At 50.1% G+C, this 17,565-nt stretch overlaps 2 protein-coding genes and 1 long non-coding RNA gene across 5 annotated transcripts in view; 2 read left to right on the forward strand and 1 right to left on the reverse strand.

Moving 5' to 3' along the window:
* Positions 1–8,296, forward strand: part of FAM3B (FAM3 metabolism regulating signaling molecule B) — a 67,775-nt gene extending 59,479 nt beyond the window's left edge. Inside the window, exons 4-8 of the mRNA XM_002685114.6 lie at positions 238–296; positions 1,812–1,862; positions 2,936–3,023; positions 4,777–4,909; positions 6,315–8,296. Of these exons, the coding sequence (XP_002685160.1) occupies positions 238–296; positions 1,812–1,862; positions 2,936–3,023; positions 4,777–4,909; positions 6,315–6,404 (421 nt within the window). The 3' untranslated portion in view covers positions 6,405–8,296. The remainder of the gene's footprint in view (positions 1–237; positions 297–1,811; positions 1,863–2,935; positions 3,024–4,776; positions 4,910–6,314) is intronic.
* LOC101907799 (uncharacterized) lies at positions 7,257–10,484 on the reverse strand. 3 transcript variants are annotated; one of them, XR_003036223.2, is made up of 3 exons: positions 10,051–10,484; positions 9,380–9,583; positions 7,257–9,202 (listed from the first exon to the last, which is right to left on the reverse strand). It is a non-coding gene; the product is annotated as an uncharacterized lncRNA (long non-coding RNA). The 3 variants fall into 3 exon arrangements; XR_009495496.1 differs by having other exon boundaries at positions 7,257–8,676; positions 9,139–9,583; XR_003036222.2 differs by having other exon boundaries at positions 7,257–9,583.
* Positions 10,485–10,581: 97 nt separating this feature from the next.
* Positions 10,582–17,565, forward strand: part of MX2 (MX dynamin like GTPase 2) — a 35,787-nt gene continuing 28,803 nt past the window's right edge. The window contains 3 exon segments of the mRNA NM_173941.2: positions 10,582–10,600; positions 16,786–16,972; positions 17,077–17,385. Coding sequence (NP_776366.1) covers positions 17,146–17,385 — 240 coding nt within the window. The 5' untranslated portion in view covers positions 10,582–10,600; positions 16,786–16,972; positions 17,077–17,145.

Here is a 17,565-nt window from a genome sequence, read left to right on the forward strand (position 1 = left end):
TTCCCAGATTCCCTGAGGGATTCCATCTACAGACCTGTGTGTGGGGATGGATATGCATACAGCAAGTGTAGGGATGACTGTCAAGGGAGCTGGGCCAAAGCCAGTGTATATCTACAAGGAAATGATAAGTGACAAAGGATAAATAGTAATTCTACCAAGAGAAGATCTTATAGAGCCGGGAGGGCTGCTCACTGCTCAGTGAGAAAGTTCTGTGATTGATGCTTATTTACATTTCAGGCTCATAGGAGAAAAGACTGGAAATGTTGCAAGAGGAATAAACATTGCCATTGTCAACTGTAAGTTATTAAATGTTTTCTTTAAAACACATCTAAAAGCTTTGTGATTGGGTATTCCGTGGTACCTTGGGTTTCTTTATGATTTTTGCACACAGTCTAGTCTAGGTTTATATTTTAATGCACTTAAGAGTATATATTTAACTATTTTTACAATGCCTCACTCTATAAATTTGTGATTCTTCCCCCCAAAAAATGAAATCGGATATAAATTTACTAAGTTTTATTGGTGTATAATTGCTTTGCAGTGTTGTGTTAGTTTCTGCTGTACGATATAGTGAATCAGCTATGTGTGTATACGTATCCTCTCCCTCTTGGGCTTTGCTCCCTCCATCCCACCCTTCTGGACCACACAGCACCAAGCTGAGCTTCCTGCGCTTTATAGCAGGGTCCCACCAGCTATTTATTTTACATATGGTATTGTATATATGTCCTAAATTTTCAACAACAGATGAATGGATAAAGAAGATGTGGTACAGCCACTGAAAGGAACAAAATAGGGTCATTTGTACAGACATGTGGACCTAGAGTTTTTCATAGGGTGAAGTCAGTCAGAAAGAGAAAAACACATATCCTGTATTCGTGCATATCTGTGGAATCTAAAACGACTTTAAGAAAACAAAGAAGGACCTGCAGAAGTCAGAGCTAAAACAGGATCAGCAGACCTGAGCACACAGACGCCCTGGGGGTGGGCCTCATGTTTGCTCTGCTGCCTAGCAGAGGGTGATACCAGTTCCTACCTTGTCTGATGAAAGGACCTCAGAGAAGCACAGCCTGACCTCCTCTTAGGCCTGGAAAAGAACACCTGTCCCTTTTGCCACTGGGACCCCTGACAGTAAGGACGGTAGCAGGTTTAGGGAAGGGGCTTCCAGTGGTGTCTGTCCCTGTGAGTGAAGTGAGCACAGACTCCTGTGATCGCAGGCTGTAGGATCCTGAGGAATGTGTGCCTGCTCTGATAATCAGGCAGGAAGATATACAGAGGGAGCAGAAAGGGCTGAGGGCGGCCCCAGTGTTCTCAGGAAGAGGCAGGTGCCCTGCGCAAGAGCATAGATGAGAATCTAACTGGAAGCAGGTGGGAGGGAAGCTCTGGGCAGATGAGGAGCCCTACCTTCCTGACCCACATCCTTGGGGGCCCCTCCAGGGAAGGCACGCCTTTCCTTCAGGTGGGACCAGACATCATGCTTCCTAGAAGACAGGGAGAAGGAACACACCATTTTCAGAACTTTGGTATTATTGTTCAGTCTCTCACTTGTGTCCAACTCTTTTTGACCTCATGGACTATAGCCCTCCAGGCTCCTCTGTCCATGGGATTCTCCAGGTAAAAATCCTGGAGCAGGTTGCCATTTTCTCCCCTGTGGGATCTTCCAGACCCAGGCATTGAACCTGCGTCACCTTCATTGGCAGGCAGGTTCCTTACCCCTGAGCCACCAGGGACGCCCATTTTCAGAACCGCAGTACCACACGTGCACCCTGAGTCTCCATGAACCATCTTTCAAAAGCTGTTTATTTCATTTCCAGATGTGACTGGGAAAGTGATAGCAACACAGTATTTCGATATGTACGAAGGTGGTAAGAAAACTCTTTTCCTCTTAAATTTAAAATGAATTATATCAAATTAAAATGAATTGAGATTAAAAACCCGCAATCAAAAATGTCAAACGTTCTTATTCTGTCTACCAAGAAAGCTGCCAGAAGTGCACGTGAGTGCTCTAGAATGGTCTGACACAATCCTTGTGGTCTCTAAGTGAGTTTGTTTCAGTTGGAAGGCATGATCTAGAGAGTGTCTCTTCTCTGCTCACACTTGTCCTGGAACTTTGCTTCTGCTCCTTCATCAGATAAAGGAAAAGAGAAAACATCTCTTTTTGTTTTAAACCAGACAGGTAGAATAACGTGCTCAGTGCCCAGTCCTGAATGTCATCATATATATCGTTGTCTTCCCTGTGATGGGCTTGTTGGTCGGCATGACTTTGGAGACCATGTGCCCACCCTCCTCCAATGATCCCTCCATTCTGGGCTCTGAATCTCCACTGCAGTTATTTTTATTTAACCCTGAGAATTAACAGAAACAACTCTTTGTAAAGGTAATGGAGAGGAACAATTAAGAAGTATCCCAATGCCCTTGGGAATACTGTGTTTTCACTGTGTCATTAAACTTGATTGTAACTATAAATAACAAGCTCCAATGGTAAATAACGGGGTTTGAGCTGAGCCTTTGTTTTCTCCCTGTAAGAAACAGAGGGGTCTCTTAGCAAAGACTTACCTGTCTGGGTCAGGTGTGTATGCCTCCTATTGCTCCTCAGTGTCCTAGGGCCACTCAGCTCTAAGATGGTCACACCAGGTCTGGTGCTTTCTCAGTGATTGTAGAGAAAAGCCCACCTGATCTGTGAAGTCATTGCTGGTTGGTTTGGGAGTCAACCACAAGAGTCTTTATGATCTGATCGTGCTGCCCACTTCACGTGGCCCCACCGTGGAACCCAGGTCATTTACATGAGGGCACTAGAGGATCAGGTGCATGGGGGAGAGACAGCTCTAGAATCAGAGGTTCAGAACACAGAGCACAGAGCTGAGAGCAGAGCAACCTCTAGGGTCACAGCCTCAGCTGACAGAGAAGGTCCTAAATCTGATGTACGTTGACCCGGCAGATAACTCTGGACTGATGACAAAGTTTATTCAGAGCGCTCCCTCGAAGTCCTTGCTCTTCATGGTAACCCACGATGATGGCAGCAGCAGGTAAGTGTACAGTTGTATCACCGAAGGGGCCAGAGTCAGAGATGCCAGCTGAGGGCAGAGTGCCAGCCCTGTCAGGGTCCCGCAGGACACCCTTTGGGAGAGAACAGAGCTCCAAGGAACAGGAGGCTCCTTCAAGGAGAAGGAGTGGGAGGCCACAATGAACAGATTGCATTTCCACAAAAATGATGAGCTGGTGGAGCACATGAATCCTAGAAATAAGAACTATTTCCAGGTAGCAAGACAAACTCATCACTGACAGTAAATAAAATAGCAAAGCTAACCCTTGGCCAGAGAGCTAAACACAGAGTGGGATTTACACACACACACACACACACACACACACACACACACACACACGTGCACTCAGATACAGTGCTTTTATGAGAGAGAAAGTGACCTGGCTCAGTGTTTCTCCAGATGTGCTCGTCTAAGTAAACATGTGCATCTTCACTGCATAACTTCCGAGAACCTCAAGGTCCTGATTTGCATTGTGACTTCCCAAGATGGGACTACTGAACAAGACATTTCCCAGATGTGTTTGAATTCAGATCTTCTTCTTTAATAGAGTATCTTCCCAGGCGGAAATTATTTGGCATATGCTTTGAAAAACTTGGATTTAGCCCACTTAGGAAAATCTGAGCTTATTTTTTTCTTTTCCTTTCTGCCCTCTTTCCTTTGTGAGCTCTAAATGGCAGCTTTCTACAAAGTAAGATTGTTTAGGGCTTCCCTGGTGGCTCAGCTGGTAAAGAATCCGCCTGCAATGCAGGAGACCTGGGTTCAATCCCTGGGTTGAAGATCCCCTGGAGAAGGGAATGGCTACCCACTTCAGTATTCTGGCCTGGAGAATTTCATGGACTGTATAGTCCATGGGGTCACAAAGAGTCTTAACGAAACTGAGTGACTTTCACTTTCAAGATGTTTTTTTTTTTTTTTTTTCTTTTTTGATACTGACTTTTGTGAATATGAAAGATACAGTTTTGACATTTGCTTTCATCTTTCAGCATTTTCTGTCTGTTTTATTCTGTGGTCAGTAAACAGGCAGCAGCAAGGACCGGAAATTATGTTGTTTGGGGGTGAGGATAATTGGACCATAGCCCAGGGCTTTTCAGAATTGAGAATTAAAACTCTGTGCCCAGATTGAATCTAAAACGGTCCTTTGTTGTTGCTGTTCAGTCATTCAGTCACATCTGACTCTTTGTGATCTTCCCTGTCCACTGTCTCCCAGTTTTCTCAAACTCATGTCCATTGAGTTTTGAGTTTTTTATTCATCATCTAACCATCTCATCCTCTGTTGCCCCCTTCTCCTCCTGCCCTCCATCTTTTCCAGCATTAGGGTCTTTTCCAAAGAGTCCTGGATGTGGCTTTATGGGTAACTAGAGGCTTCCCGGATGGCTCAAGCAGTAACAAACCTGCCTGCCAATGCAGGAGACACAGGTTCGATCCCTGGGTCAGGAATATCCCATGCAGAAAGAGATGGCAACCCACTCAAGTCTTCTTGCCTGGGAAACCCCATGGACAGAGGAGCCCGGCAGGCTACAGCCCATGGGGTTGCAAAGAGTCGGACACGACTGAGCACACATGCACACAAAGATGTGACACACTCAGCCAGTATTCACGTCTCTCTCCTGCCCTGTGCCCCAGGATAGCAGATGCTGCTTTAGAAACCTGTCCTAGGACCAGACTGTGTTCTAGGGTACACACCCAAGTCTGCAGGTGAGACATTCATAGGCTTCCCCCCTTTGCATCCCTCCAGGCTGAAGGAAGATGCCAAGAAGGCCATAGAAGCCCTGGGAAGTACAGAGATCAGGAACATGCGATTCAGGTCAAGCTGGGTGTTTGTGGCAGCAAAAGGCTTTGAACTTCCTGCAGGAATTCAGAGAGAAAAGGTGAGTGGTTGTTAAACATCCCTTCTTCTCAGACAGTTACCGTATGTCCTAGCAATTCCATTCACAGATGCACAGCCAAGAGAACAAAAACACATATTCGCACAAAATCTTGCGCAGGAATGTGCTATTACTCCTAACAGCAAAAAAGCAGAAACAACCCAAAGATTGGATGAATGGACTTAAAAATGTATAAATAAAATAGATATAAGTGCCCACTGGAACATTATTCAGGCACATAAAGAAATGAAGTATTGATATATGCTGTGACATGAGTGAACCTTGAAAACACACTGAGTGAGGAAAACCAAAACCAAAAGGCCGTATACCGTATGATTCCACGCGTATGAAAGTTCCATAACAGTCAAAACCCAGAGAGAGAAAGTAGATTAGGAGCTCACTGGGCTATGAGGCATGGTAAGTGGGTATGTGCTTTCTTATTTCAGGGGTGAAAATGTTTTCGTTTGTGTTTTGCCAGGATGTGGCTTGCAGGGTCTTAGTTCCCTGACCAGGGTTTGAATCCAGGCTCTAGCAGTGAAAGCACCAATTCCTTACCACTAGACTGCCAGGGAATTCCCAGAATATGTTTTAAAATTGAGTGTAATGATGGTTGCATGTCTCTGAATATACTGAAAACCACTGAGTAACCACTTTACCATTAAAACCAGTAAAAACCACTTTAAATAGATGAATTTTATAGATATGCAACAAGCAACACAGGTTTACTATATAGTACAGGGAACTATAGTCAATATTTTGTAATAATCTATAACAGAAAATAATCTGAAAAATAATATATGTGTACATGTATAACTGAATCACCTTGCAGTGTACCTGAAACATAAGTCAGTTATCAGTTCAGTAGCTCGGTTGGTCTGACTCTGTGCAAGCCCATGGACTGCAACACGCCAGGCTTCGCTGTCCATCACCAACTCCCGGAGCCTGCTCAAACTCATGTCCACTGAGTCAGTGATGCCATCCAACCGTCTCAGAAGGGGATCCTCTGTCATCCCCTTCTCCTGTCTTTAATCTTTCCCAGCACCAATGTCTTTTCCAATTAGTCATTCGTCGCATCAAGTGGCCAAAGTATTGGAGTTTCAGCTTCAGCCTCAGTCCTTCCAATGAATGTTCAGGCTTGATTTCCTTTAGGATGGACTGGTTGGATCTCCTTGCAGTCCAAGGAACTCTCAAGAGTCTTCTCCAACACCACAGTTCAAAAGCATCAATCCTTCAGCACTCAGCCTTCTTTATGGTCCAACTCTCACATCCGTAAGTGACTACTGAGTAGGCTGGAGCAAATCCCATTCTAGGAATTGATCCTCTTTTCTTATTTTGCTCACAGCTGGCACATTAAACATTGTTGATTAGATGAATGGATACATTAAATCCTTTTCTTTCCTTTGCACAGATCAACCACTCAGATGATGTGAAGAACAGGTATTCTGGCTGGCCAGCCGAGATCCAGGTAGAAGGCTGCATACCAAAAGGGCCCAGCTAACACTGCCCCGCCTCGATAAATGGGCTTCTTATAGACAAATGCATCCTGAATGGACTACGGCCCTTTTCCAATGGTCAATATTTGATGAATATTTCAGGTTTGTCAACCAACCAATCAAAATATTTGCCAGTTGTATAAAATCTTGTCCCACAGACTTTTTATGCCAGTGTTTATAGAGTGAAGATGTTGAGCTGAAATACACGGGAGTGTTCAAGAGGATTCAGTGACATCACCTGGGAAGCAGCCCCTGCCTGTCCAGGTGTGGAGCTATTTTATCATCAGATCCAAGTTTGACCCACGTGGTCCAGATAGCTCTGCAGAGAGAAAACCTTTATTCTCCGACCACGGAGCACACCCTTGTTATGGACGGTCATCTCATAGGGACAATGAGCAGCAGCCATAGGGCTTAGCTACCTTCTTGGGTCAACCTTCTTGAGCTCTCCCTGCAGGTCCCTGAACTTATTCATTCATCCCACAAATGTGGGTGCGCCTAACTCAGGCACAAGCAATATGATGGTGAAGAGATTCAGTGTCTGCCTCCATGCAGGGGTGTTGCTCCAGTGGCACCTTGTTTAACAGGATGGGGAGGAGGGATCTCTGATGGGCTGGGTGGGCAGGGGCTGCTCTCAGGAGGACCACTGTACAACCCAGACTTCCTAGGAGACACACAGTAGATCCACATACCAAGATGCCCAGTGCCTTGGGGTTAAGAAAACCAAGTCATTGCCAAATGCTCTTTCTGACCTCCCTCCCAAATCTGGCTCCCAGAAACGATAGGAGACTTTGATGCCAGCTTGATAGTGCTTATCTAGCCTCCAGTTTCTCATCTATCCATAGAGGGGTTGGAACAGATGAACGGTTTTCAAGTACGTTTATCAGCAGGCCTCCTTTTAAAAACATGGCAGTATGTGTCACCCTGAATTTCAGCATCCTTGCAGGACCCGACTCCCCAAGTCTCAGTGGCTGACAGCAGTGCTGAGTCCTCCATGGTTGTAGACGGGCTGCAGGGCAGTGGAGGCTCAATTCTGAGCGTGGGGGCCAGGCTAAAGGAGGGTCCCTATGGGGCATGGAAGCCAGAGAGAGCACAAGTGCAGATGTTTGCCAGAGCTCCTGCCAGGACACATGTGAGCCCTCATCATTGCATCCCGCTGCCAACCAGGGTGAACGGCAGCCTCCTGGCAGTGGCGGGGGGTGACCGTCGGCCCCTCAGGGAGCCTGCGTCTCTTTCTGCAGAGGAGTCTGCAAACCACTCGGTGGGATCTTGGCTGGGGCCCTGTTACAGGCTAGACTCTGTTCCTCCCTGACTCGTGAGTTGAGTCATAACTAACCGGCAGCACCACAGAATGTGACCTTGTGTGGAAATAGGGTCACTCTTGGTGTAATAAGTTCAAGTCAGGTGGCCCCTATCCAGTGTGACTGGTGTCCTAACAAAAAGGAGAAATTTGGACACAAACGGGCCATCAGAGAGAACCCCCTTCTGGGCTCTGAACCACCTTAGAGGAGGCCTGGAAGGGAACTTGAGGGTCACTGAAAAGGCAGCAGAATGGAGATCCCAGGAGGGTGGGGGCTGGAGGAGGGAGGGGTGATCAGGACTTGAAGGGCAGCAGACTCCTCTCAGGACTCACGGTGGGCGCCTGGCATTATACACTTGTCCAGACCCACCGGGCGTCCAACCCCAAGAGTGACCCTACTGTAAACCATGGGCTCTGCGTGATGACAATGTGTCAGTCCGGGGGGTCACCCCTCTGGAGGCGGGGGGGGGGAGGTCGACAGAGGGGAGGCTGTGCCTATGATGGGGGGTGAGGCAGGGAGTCTAGGGGAAATCTCAAAATCTCTGTATCTTCCTCTTTTTACTGTGAACCTAAAACAAATAAAGTCTATTACAAAACAAAGCTGTCAAGGAAACAGACTCAGATGGGCAGCCACCCGTCCTGAGCGTATGTCCTCTCTCCCCAGACGCCCCACCCTGCCCCCATGTGGAAGTCAGCCTGAGCCTCCCCTACCCCCAGCCCCACCCTAAGAACTTTCCCAGCAGGGCCGCCCCGCCTCTCTCTGCTGCTGGAGAGTGGGTGGACCTGCAAGGACTGCCCCTCCCATGAGAAGGCAGAGCCTCTAACCTCCACCCTGTGAAAGGCAGGCACTTCTGAGCTCTAAGAATCTCTATTACCAATATGCCTGGATTTTTTGACAGGCTTCCCTGGTGGCTCAGCGGTAAAGAATCCGTCTGTCAATGCAGGACATGCGGGTTCAATCCCTGAGTCGGGAAGATCCCCTGGAGAAGGAAATGGCAACCCACTCCAGTATTTGTGCCTGGAGAATCCCATGGATAGAGGAGCCTGGTGGGCTGCAGTCCAAGGGGTCTTAAAAGAGTGATTGAACACACACACACACACACACACACACACACTGGACTTTAGACATCATAGATTCAGAAATGGAGCATGTTCCTGTCTAAGGAGCTGAGCCCCTCTACTGCCCAGCAGCCCTTTGTCACCCCCTAGCCCAGACAGACACTGCCCACCCAGGCCTGTCCTCCGTCCACAGGCACCATGCATGCATGAGGGCAGACAGCCTCCTAGCACCTGCCCTGACATGGGTCACCATCATCCCCCAGCCCCGCCCCTGCACCGCTGGAGCAAGGGGGGTCCAGACAGTGACAAGTTGGGGGATTTCCACCCACAGAGGCCTCTGCCACTCCACCACCCTGCACAGACACACACTTAGAACTCCTCACCTGTGCACAGGCTCCCAGTTCCTCACCTCCTCAAGCCATTAGTGGGGGAGACACTGCATGGTCTCTGCGCAACCGAGAAAGCAAACTCAGAAGGAGCAGTCCTGCTGAGGGTGTATGAGCACCCGGGCCAGCCCTTCCTCGGAGGGTCAGTGGGCCGGGTGGGATGAGGGACCCCGGCCAGGGTTCATCACCAAGCTCCGGCCTGAAACCCCAGACAGCAGTTTACGAACTAGTCCAGCACCTTGATGCTGCTGAGGCCCTGATCCTTTCCAGAGAGACTTCCTGAAGGGCGTGCCGAGGGGCGCTGCTGTGCTGCTGGGGAGGGTGGGTCCTCAGCCACCTCCTTAGCGAACTTCCCTCGCTGCCTCCATGGAAGTGGTCCCACTTTGTCTGGCCTCTGCAGTGTCTTCCCTGTGCCTTTCCTGGAGCTGCAAAGGCATCCACCCTGTGACACAGTTGATGAATCAGAAAACTCACTGCAAAGTCAGCTGTCCAGTTCTTCCCTCCATCTTCCTCCTCTGCCCAGGGGTCTCTGGATGGATGACCTGGGCATCAGGTCCTGCAGGACGCAGATCCTGGAAACTCCCCCCAGGACCTCTTCATGCCAGGCTTTGAACACCATCTTTTAAGCCTCCAAATTTCTTCTTTAGAGGAAATTTTGCCCACAAGTCAGGTGAATGAGCAAAAAAGCGCTCGGGATTCATTTTATTAATTTTCTAAGATTTTTTGTTTTGTTTTAGAAAGCCTCATGGGTGTGACGCTGAGACGGAGGCAGAATCCCCCCATCCTGTGCCAGCCCAGAACCCCCAGGTCTCCTTGGGGCCCCCAATACTCTGGTGATGGGAGTGCCCAACTCACCCCCACTTCAGTCACAGCGAAGGGAGGGCTTTGGGACCCCCATGGGGTGCATACCTGTAGTTTTGCAGGCGAAGTAACCCACACAGGACCAGGAAGTCAGGCTCACTCCTGGGAACCAGCCCAAGTGTGAGGGTACGCACCTCGCGCTTACATGAAGGATGCTGTGGAGGAGCTGTGGATGTCCCTTCCTGGAATGTTCAGAGCTTAATACGGGCAGAGAGTGGCAGCACACAGAATCTCAGAAAGGCCTGGGCAGCGCCATGCTAAGTGACCCATTCTCCAAGTGTGGTCAGCCCCGGCCTGCCGGAGAACCTGTTAGACCCGTTACCCACCCCCCCCCACCCCGCCCCTCCCTGTGGTTCGCGAGCCCACCAGAAGACTGATGCAGCTGAAGTCAGTATCACTGTGTGAAGCAGAAGGAAATGGATGGACGCTTCAGGTTTCATTTCTGTGGCAGGCTAATGGTTTCGTTTCTAGGGCAAGCCATTAGTTTCATTTCCCTTACTTCTGGGAAAGCAAGCCACGAGGGCAGGAGGGATCCTATAAAAAGAAAGGGAGGAATGGGTAGAGATGACTTGCCGGCCTCCCTCCTACAAGTGCACAGGTAAGAGCTGGGTCAGTGCGGGGAGGGCTGCTTAATGCGTCTTCCTGCAGCAGATCTGCTTCCTGATAAACGTGGCTTGTGCCAGAAGGCTGGAGGCACAAAGATGCTGTTTCTGAAGTTGCCTGCGTTGTGCGCTGGTGCTGGCCCCTAGCCATCCCTGCATGCACGCTCTAGAAAGGGAGCGGCGGGACTGGGAACACAGGGGGTCCCCATCTCCCCGAGTCTGGCCAAAGACCTTGTGACCACTCAGAGGTGGCTTCTGGAACTTCCATGGAAGTTGCACATCCTGAGGAGGGGAGAGAGTTTCATGCTCTGTGAAGCTGTGATTTATAATAAGAAATATATTAACTATAGTCACCTTGCTGTACATTGCATCTCCACAGCTAATAATGTGTAGCATTTTAGAAAGTTGCTAAGAGAGTAGAAGGCTTCCCAGGTGGCAGTAGTGGTAAAGAACCCGCCTGCCAATGCAGGAGACTCAGGAGATGCAGGTTCGACCCTCAGGTTGGGAAGATCCCCGGGAGAAGGGCATGGCAACTCACTCCACTATTCTTGCCCGGAGAATCCCATGGACAGAGGAGCCTGGGAGGCTACAGTCCATGGGGCTGCAAAATAGACACGACTTAGAGACTAAACAATAACAACAAAAACAGTAGATCTTAAAAGTCCTCATCGCAAGAAAAAAAAAGTAAGTATGAGGATAGATATTAACTCATCCAGGTGACTATTTCATAATATTCACAATTGTAGGGGAAAAGGAGAGATTATTTGGTCTGTGTCAGTTCCAGCCTAACAGGTGTTCCTAAAACCCTCAGAAGGGAGGAGAGCGTCGGCTTCTGTTATGCTAATCAGGTGGTGTCAGGTCCCTGTGTTATGTTAATGAGATGGGAGCCGGTTACCTAGGTGAGCGGTCACGTGACAGAGGACTGGCACTTCCAGCCACTCCCTTCCTCCCGGAAGAGAAGCAGGGCAGGAGGTTGAGTTCAATCTCTGATGGTCAGTGATGAAATCACTCAGGTCTATGCAATGAAGCCGCCTGAAAACCCGAGTGTTTGGAGGGCTTCTGGAGCGCGCTGGAGATGCGGGAGAGCGGCGCTCGCCGACGGAGCGGAAGCTCCACCCTCGCCCGGCGCCTGCCATCTGGCTTTTTCCGAGCTGGGCTTCCCTGGCGGCTCAGCTAGTAAAGAATCCACCTGCAATGAGGGAGACCTGGGTTCGATCCCTGGGCTGAGACGATCCCCTGACGAAGGAAAAGGCCACCCACTCCAGTTTTCTGGCCTGGAGAATTCCGTGGACTGTATAGTCCATGGGGTCTCAAAGACTCGGACGTGACTGAGCGGCTTTCACTTTCACTTCTCCTGAGTTGTGTCTGTGTGCGTGCGATTTCACTCAGTCATGTCCGAATCTTTGTGATCCCACGGACTGTAGCTCAGCAGGCTGTCCATGGAGATTCTCTGGGCAAGAACACTAGAGTGAGTTGCCGTGCCCTCCTCCAGGGGATCTTCCCCACCCAGGGTTCCCACCCGTGTCTCTTTTGTCTCCTGCATTGCAGGCAGTTTCTGTAAAGAACTAGCGCCACCTGGGAAATCCTTTTATAATTAACCTGTGATCTAGTCAGTGAAAGGTTTCTGCTCTAGCAGATTATTCAAACCCAAGAGGGGCGGTGGGATGAGGTTGGGGGTGTCTTTGCTAGCAGTTTGCATCTGAAATGGGCAGTGTTGACTGGGGAAAAAATGCACATGAGATTTGTGAGTTAAGTTCTATTTGGGGCAAAATGAGGATGGTAGACTGGGAGACAGCGTTTTGGATAGCTCTGAGGAGCTGCAACAAACAGCTAGTGGGGAAGTCAGTAATATCTGATTTTAGTGAAGGGCGTACATGCAATCAAGCACGCATTTCGGCAGAAGCTCACTGCTAGTCATGAGGAGCAGATGTCACTATTACTGATTTTAGTGCTTTTCTAGATATGAGGAGATTCAAGAATTGTGCTCATAAAATCTTCTCCGGAAAATATCTATCTGAATACCTGTTCTGCCAGTTTTTCCCAGAGCACAGAGGGCCTTGTTCCTGATCTCCATCCTGAACTACTTTCAGGGGAGCTACTGCAGTGGCTCAGGATTTAATCCTTGTAGAGTTAGATGTGTGTGTGTGTATGTGTGTGTGTGTGTCTGTGTGTGTGCTCAGTCACTCAGTTGTGTCCAACTGTGACCCCATGGACTATAGCCCAACAGGCGCCTCTGTTCATGGGATTTCCCAGGCAAGAATACTGGAGTGGGATGCCATTTCCTTCTCCAGGGATCTTCCTGACCCAGGGATCAAACCCAAGTCTCCTGCATTGGCAGGCATATTCTTTGCCACTGTGCCGCCCGGGAAGCCTAGAGACAGATGACAAGTGCCCATTTGCAATTGGCAGCAGGATGGGGTGGGGGCAGGTGAGTAGGGTGCACCCCATCTGATAATAGTCTGCTGTCATCTCCCGGTAGATAGTGTCTGAATTGAGTCAACTGTTTGATGATATAGAATGACACACTTTGGAACTCGTATCAGAATTGAAGCCCCAAAGCCTGATCTCAGAGCTTCAGGATCCCTCTTGCTTGAGGTAGTAGTGGCCAAGAGGCCTCCTGACACTGTTTCTCAAGGGGCAAGGACACCTGCTTTCTAGCATTTGCTGATTCCCATTGTAGCATGAACTGGTGGATTATTACACCTTCAGAATTTTACTTAGAGACAGATATGATGCCAAGTCCACCCAGCAAAAAAGGCACTTGGGGGGAACAGATTAGGTATAAACCATGATGCTTTTGAACTGTGGGGCTGGAGAAGACTCTTGAGAGTCCCTTGAACAGCAAGGCGATTAAACCAGTCAATCCTAAAGGAAATCAACCCTGAATATTCATTGGAGGGACTGATAGTGAAGCTGAAGTTCCAATTTGGCCACCGATGTGAAGAGCCGACTCATTAGAAAAAACCCTGATGCTGGGAAAGGTTGAGGGCAGGAGGAGAAAGGGATGACAGGATGAGATGATTGGATGGCATCACCGATTCAATGGACATGAATTTGAGCAAGCTCCAGGAGACTGTGAAAGAGGGAGCCTGGCATGCTGCAGTCCATGGGGTTGCAGAGAGTCAGACACGACTGAGTGACTGAACAGCAATGGTGTGTGAGTGTCCTAGGGTTGTCATGGCACAGTATCCCAGACTAGAGGGCTTACAAAATGAAAATTTAGTCTCTCCCAGCCCTGGAGGCTGGAAGATTGAGATGGAGGCATTAGCAAATCCTCCTGAGATTCTGCATAGAGTCCATCCCTGTCTCTTCCAGCTTCTGCTCATTGCCAGCACTCCTTGGCACTACTGGGGGAAAATATCTGAGGATGCTGCCAGCAGGATGAAAACCAAAAAGCAGAGGCCTTTTCATGGGATCATACTTTATCTAGACACTTGCTGAAGGGTCATGTATTTTGTAAGACGAGGAATTTCGTGGAGGAGACTGGCCCCATGGGAAACAATCAGATGCAGAACAGAGAAAAGGCTAAACCTCAGGGACTCAGAGAAATGAAGAATAGAAAGATGCAAAACAGCTGTAAAAACCCAGATTTAGTTTTAGTCCCCAACCAGTGGGAGGGGCTGGCTGAGAGTCTTTTCCTCTAAAGCTAGCCACAGGGCATTTGAGGGCTGCGTGCCAGCAATTCCTGGCCCGGAAGTGCCCGCTTCATCCCCCAGCAGCCCCACACATCGGGAATTGGCTGACCATAGATTGGGGTTACCTATAAGATTGGCCTTCCACCCAACACTCAGCTGAGCAGTCTTACTGCCCTTCATCCACAGGAGGGAACAGAGGTGCTGTCTTAGGATTTCAGCACCGAGATAAGGGTGCTCCCTCCACTGGACAGCCTTTGCAGGGCTCCCCCAGGAGCGGGGCCAAGCCTGGGGGGGGTCTCCCTTTCCTTAGGGTCTCCAGGTCAGTGGGGCTGACTGCTCAGAAAAGTGCAGGTAGAAGACTTCTCCACCTCCTTCCAGCCCAAACCCAAATGTCAGGTCTAGCCCCAGCCATGTCAGGAAAGGCCAGGGCACAGCCCGGAAAGAGCAAGGCAGAGAGGACCAGAGGGGCCAGCCCCCAATCCCAAAGAAAGGAGCTGCCCCTGGGCTGGGCTTTCTGAGCCCCCAGGAGACAAGTGTGCTTCTCCCAGTTCCCTGAGCTCATTCTGACCTCAGGACATTTGCACTTGGACTTGATCTGCCAGGAAGGTTCCTCCCCAGGTCCTCAAATAATAGTTCCTCTCTTCATTCATTTGCTGTTTTCTGTAAACACGGACACGCCCTCAAACAGCCCCTGCCTCCACCTCTGACACTGACCCCAGCATCTGTCACCCACGCCCTTTCGTCCAGACACTCCATCGTCACCTGGGGTTGCATTACTGCAGGCTTCTTCATTGATCGGCTTTCTTGTTTTTTTTTGGGGGGGGGGGTCCCCGTGACAGAATGTGTGTACCGGAGACAGGGACTTCATCTGGCTTGCTCACCACTGAATCCTCATGGCAGGAACCACCTCGCACATAGTTGGTCCTCATATTAGTTTGCTCAGGCTGCTGTAACGAAGTGCCGCAGGGTGGATGGCTTAGACAACAGAAATTTATTTTCTCCCAGTCTGGAGGCCAGAAGTCCAAGACTAAGGTGTCAGCAGGGTTACTTTCTCCCGAGGCCGCCTGGGCATGGAGACGGCGGTCTCCCCGTGTCCTCATCCGCTCTTGCCTCTGTGTGTATTTGTCCTAATCTGTTTTTTCTAAGACACCAGTGAGATTGGATTAGTGACCTTGTTTACCTCAATCACCTCTTTAAAGGGCATCTCTCCAGTATAGACATACACCGAGGTCCTAGGGGTTAGGGCTCTGACCTATGAACTTGGGGACACAATTCACCCTGCATCAGCCCTCAAAACACATCTGTTGAATGAATGAATAAGTGAATGAACCACCCGCACTTTTAAAGCTAGGCCAATGGCACACACAAGGCGATGAATGTGCAGATCCAGTTTGAGGGAAGGAAGAAAACCTGGCCCAGCATTCAGAGGTGGCATCAAATAGGAAAAGGTAGGTTAGGACCAAATTCTTTAGGAACTTTGTTCTGAAAGAAAAAGACCCCAGAAGTTTTTAGAAAGCGTAGTGACAGGATGAGCCAGGGTTTAGACGGGAAAGGGCCACAGTGTGTGCAAGGGTGGAACCACTGTTGTGAGGAGGGGATGGATGGAGGGCTGGAAACGAGGCACACATGGATGCCCCAAGGGGCAGCTATGGGGTAGGCACCACCTCGAGACTCCAATCCTCCCCACTGGTTAGTGCCCTGGAGCTGGCCTGACAGATGCCCCCAACTCAGACACATAGGACATCTATTCTCTCCCGGTTCTCAGGCCAGAAGTTCCAGGGTGAGGTGTCGGTAGAGCTAGTTCTTCCCAGAGGCTCTGAGGGAAACCCCTTTCAGGCTCCTCTCCCAGCTTCTGGGCCCCTGATCCCCTCGGGGGTCCCTGACGTGGGGCAGCGGCCCTCCAGTCTCTGCCTCCGTTGCCCTACAGCCAAGGGGCTCTGAGTCTCAAACCCTCTCCGCCTGTCTCTTCTTGCATTTCGGGTCCACTGTCATCCCCAGATCTGCCTCAATTCCACTGCAAGTAGACTTTTCCAAATAAGGTCACAGTCACATATCCAGGTGGACTCGCATGGGAGGGAGCGAAGCCATCCAACTCACTGTCTCCACTCTGGCCCCAGTAGTGGGGTGGCTGGGGGCTGGGCATAGTGGGAAAATGTTCATGACCCAGAGTCCCTGGCCGGCCTCTGGGCCCTGACTCAGGCCAGTATCTAGACCTCTGCGCTTTACCTTCTTGACCTGAAAAAGTGCATATTAGGCACTGACATGCAGGGTTGCTGTGAAAATAGCATCATAGGTTGCTGTGAAATGAGCATTTCAGAGCAGTGCTGGGTGAGGCCAGCTGTCTCTAGGCGGAAGACCACCTGATTATAGGTCCCACGGAGAAGTAAGAGACCCCAGAAAGCTTTTCTCCCAGAATCTCCAGCAGCCTGACCCAGCCTGGGTGAGAAACAGCGATGGTGGGGCAGAGATTGGCTACCAAGGGACCCTGGAGGGGCTCCCTGTCATCTCTCCACGCCTTACTGCTTCCTCTTCGCCCTGAGCTGTAGGTGACGACGCGGAGCCCAGCAGAAGTGACAGCAGAACCTTCAGACTCTCCCGTGGAAGCGTGGAGTCCACTTGTCCCCAGGCCCACCAACGCCCCTTTTGTGTTCTGTGCCCGTTTGCTGCCATCAGCCCCGTCTGCAGACAGGCCTGAGCTGGGCTGCTGGTCTCCCCTGAGTTGGTGAGCAGCAGGTGAGTTGTAAGGGATTAGATGAGGCAGAGCTGGAAGAAATACAGCCCCCAGGAAGGTCTGCTGGGGGACCTCTGGGCCACATTCCCGTCTTGCGTCTTTGCAGAGCTTGCCGAGAGGACCAGAGGCACTAAGCCCCGAAGACCGCACACCCCAGCTCTCCGAGCAGACAGTCATGTCGATGTCCTTCAGGCCTTTGAAGTACAAGAGGCACACTCAGACTTCCACTCAGCACCACCCAAAGCAAGACATTTACTTCCATCAGCAGCCACCAGGGCCACCACTGGGGCAGACAATGAGTCCTCCACAATGGCAGGTGGAAGAGAGCAACCCGGACTTCCTTCCCAACAACTTCAATCAGCTGAATTTGGACCCTCAGCAGCCAGAAGCAAAAGGGGGCCAACAGATGTCAAAGGTAAGGTGAGAGGAGGGTGGGTCAGGAAGGGTGCATGCATGGGGAGGGCTGGGGGGATGTGGAGAGAAGTGTGTGTGTTAGTCACTCAGTCGTGTCCGACTCTTTGCGACCCCATGGACCGCAGCCCGAAAGGCTCCTCTGCCCATGGGATTCTCCAGGCAAGAGTGCTGGGGTGGGTTG

The sequence above is a fragment of the Bos taurus genome, chromosome 1, assembly GCF_002263795.3.
Source record: "Bos taurus isolate L1 Dominette 01449 registration number 42190680 breed Hereford chromosome 1, ARS-UCD2.0, whole genome shotgun sequence".
NCBI classification, from domain to species: domain Eukaryota; kingdom Metazoa; phylum Chordata; class Mammalia; order Artiodactyla; family Bovidae; genus Bos; species Bos taurus.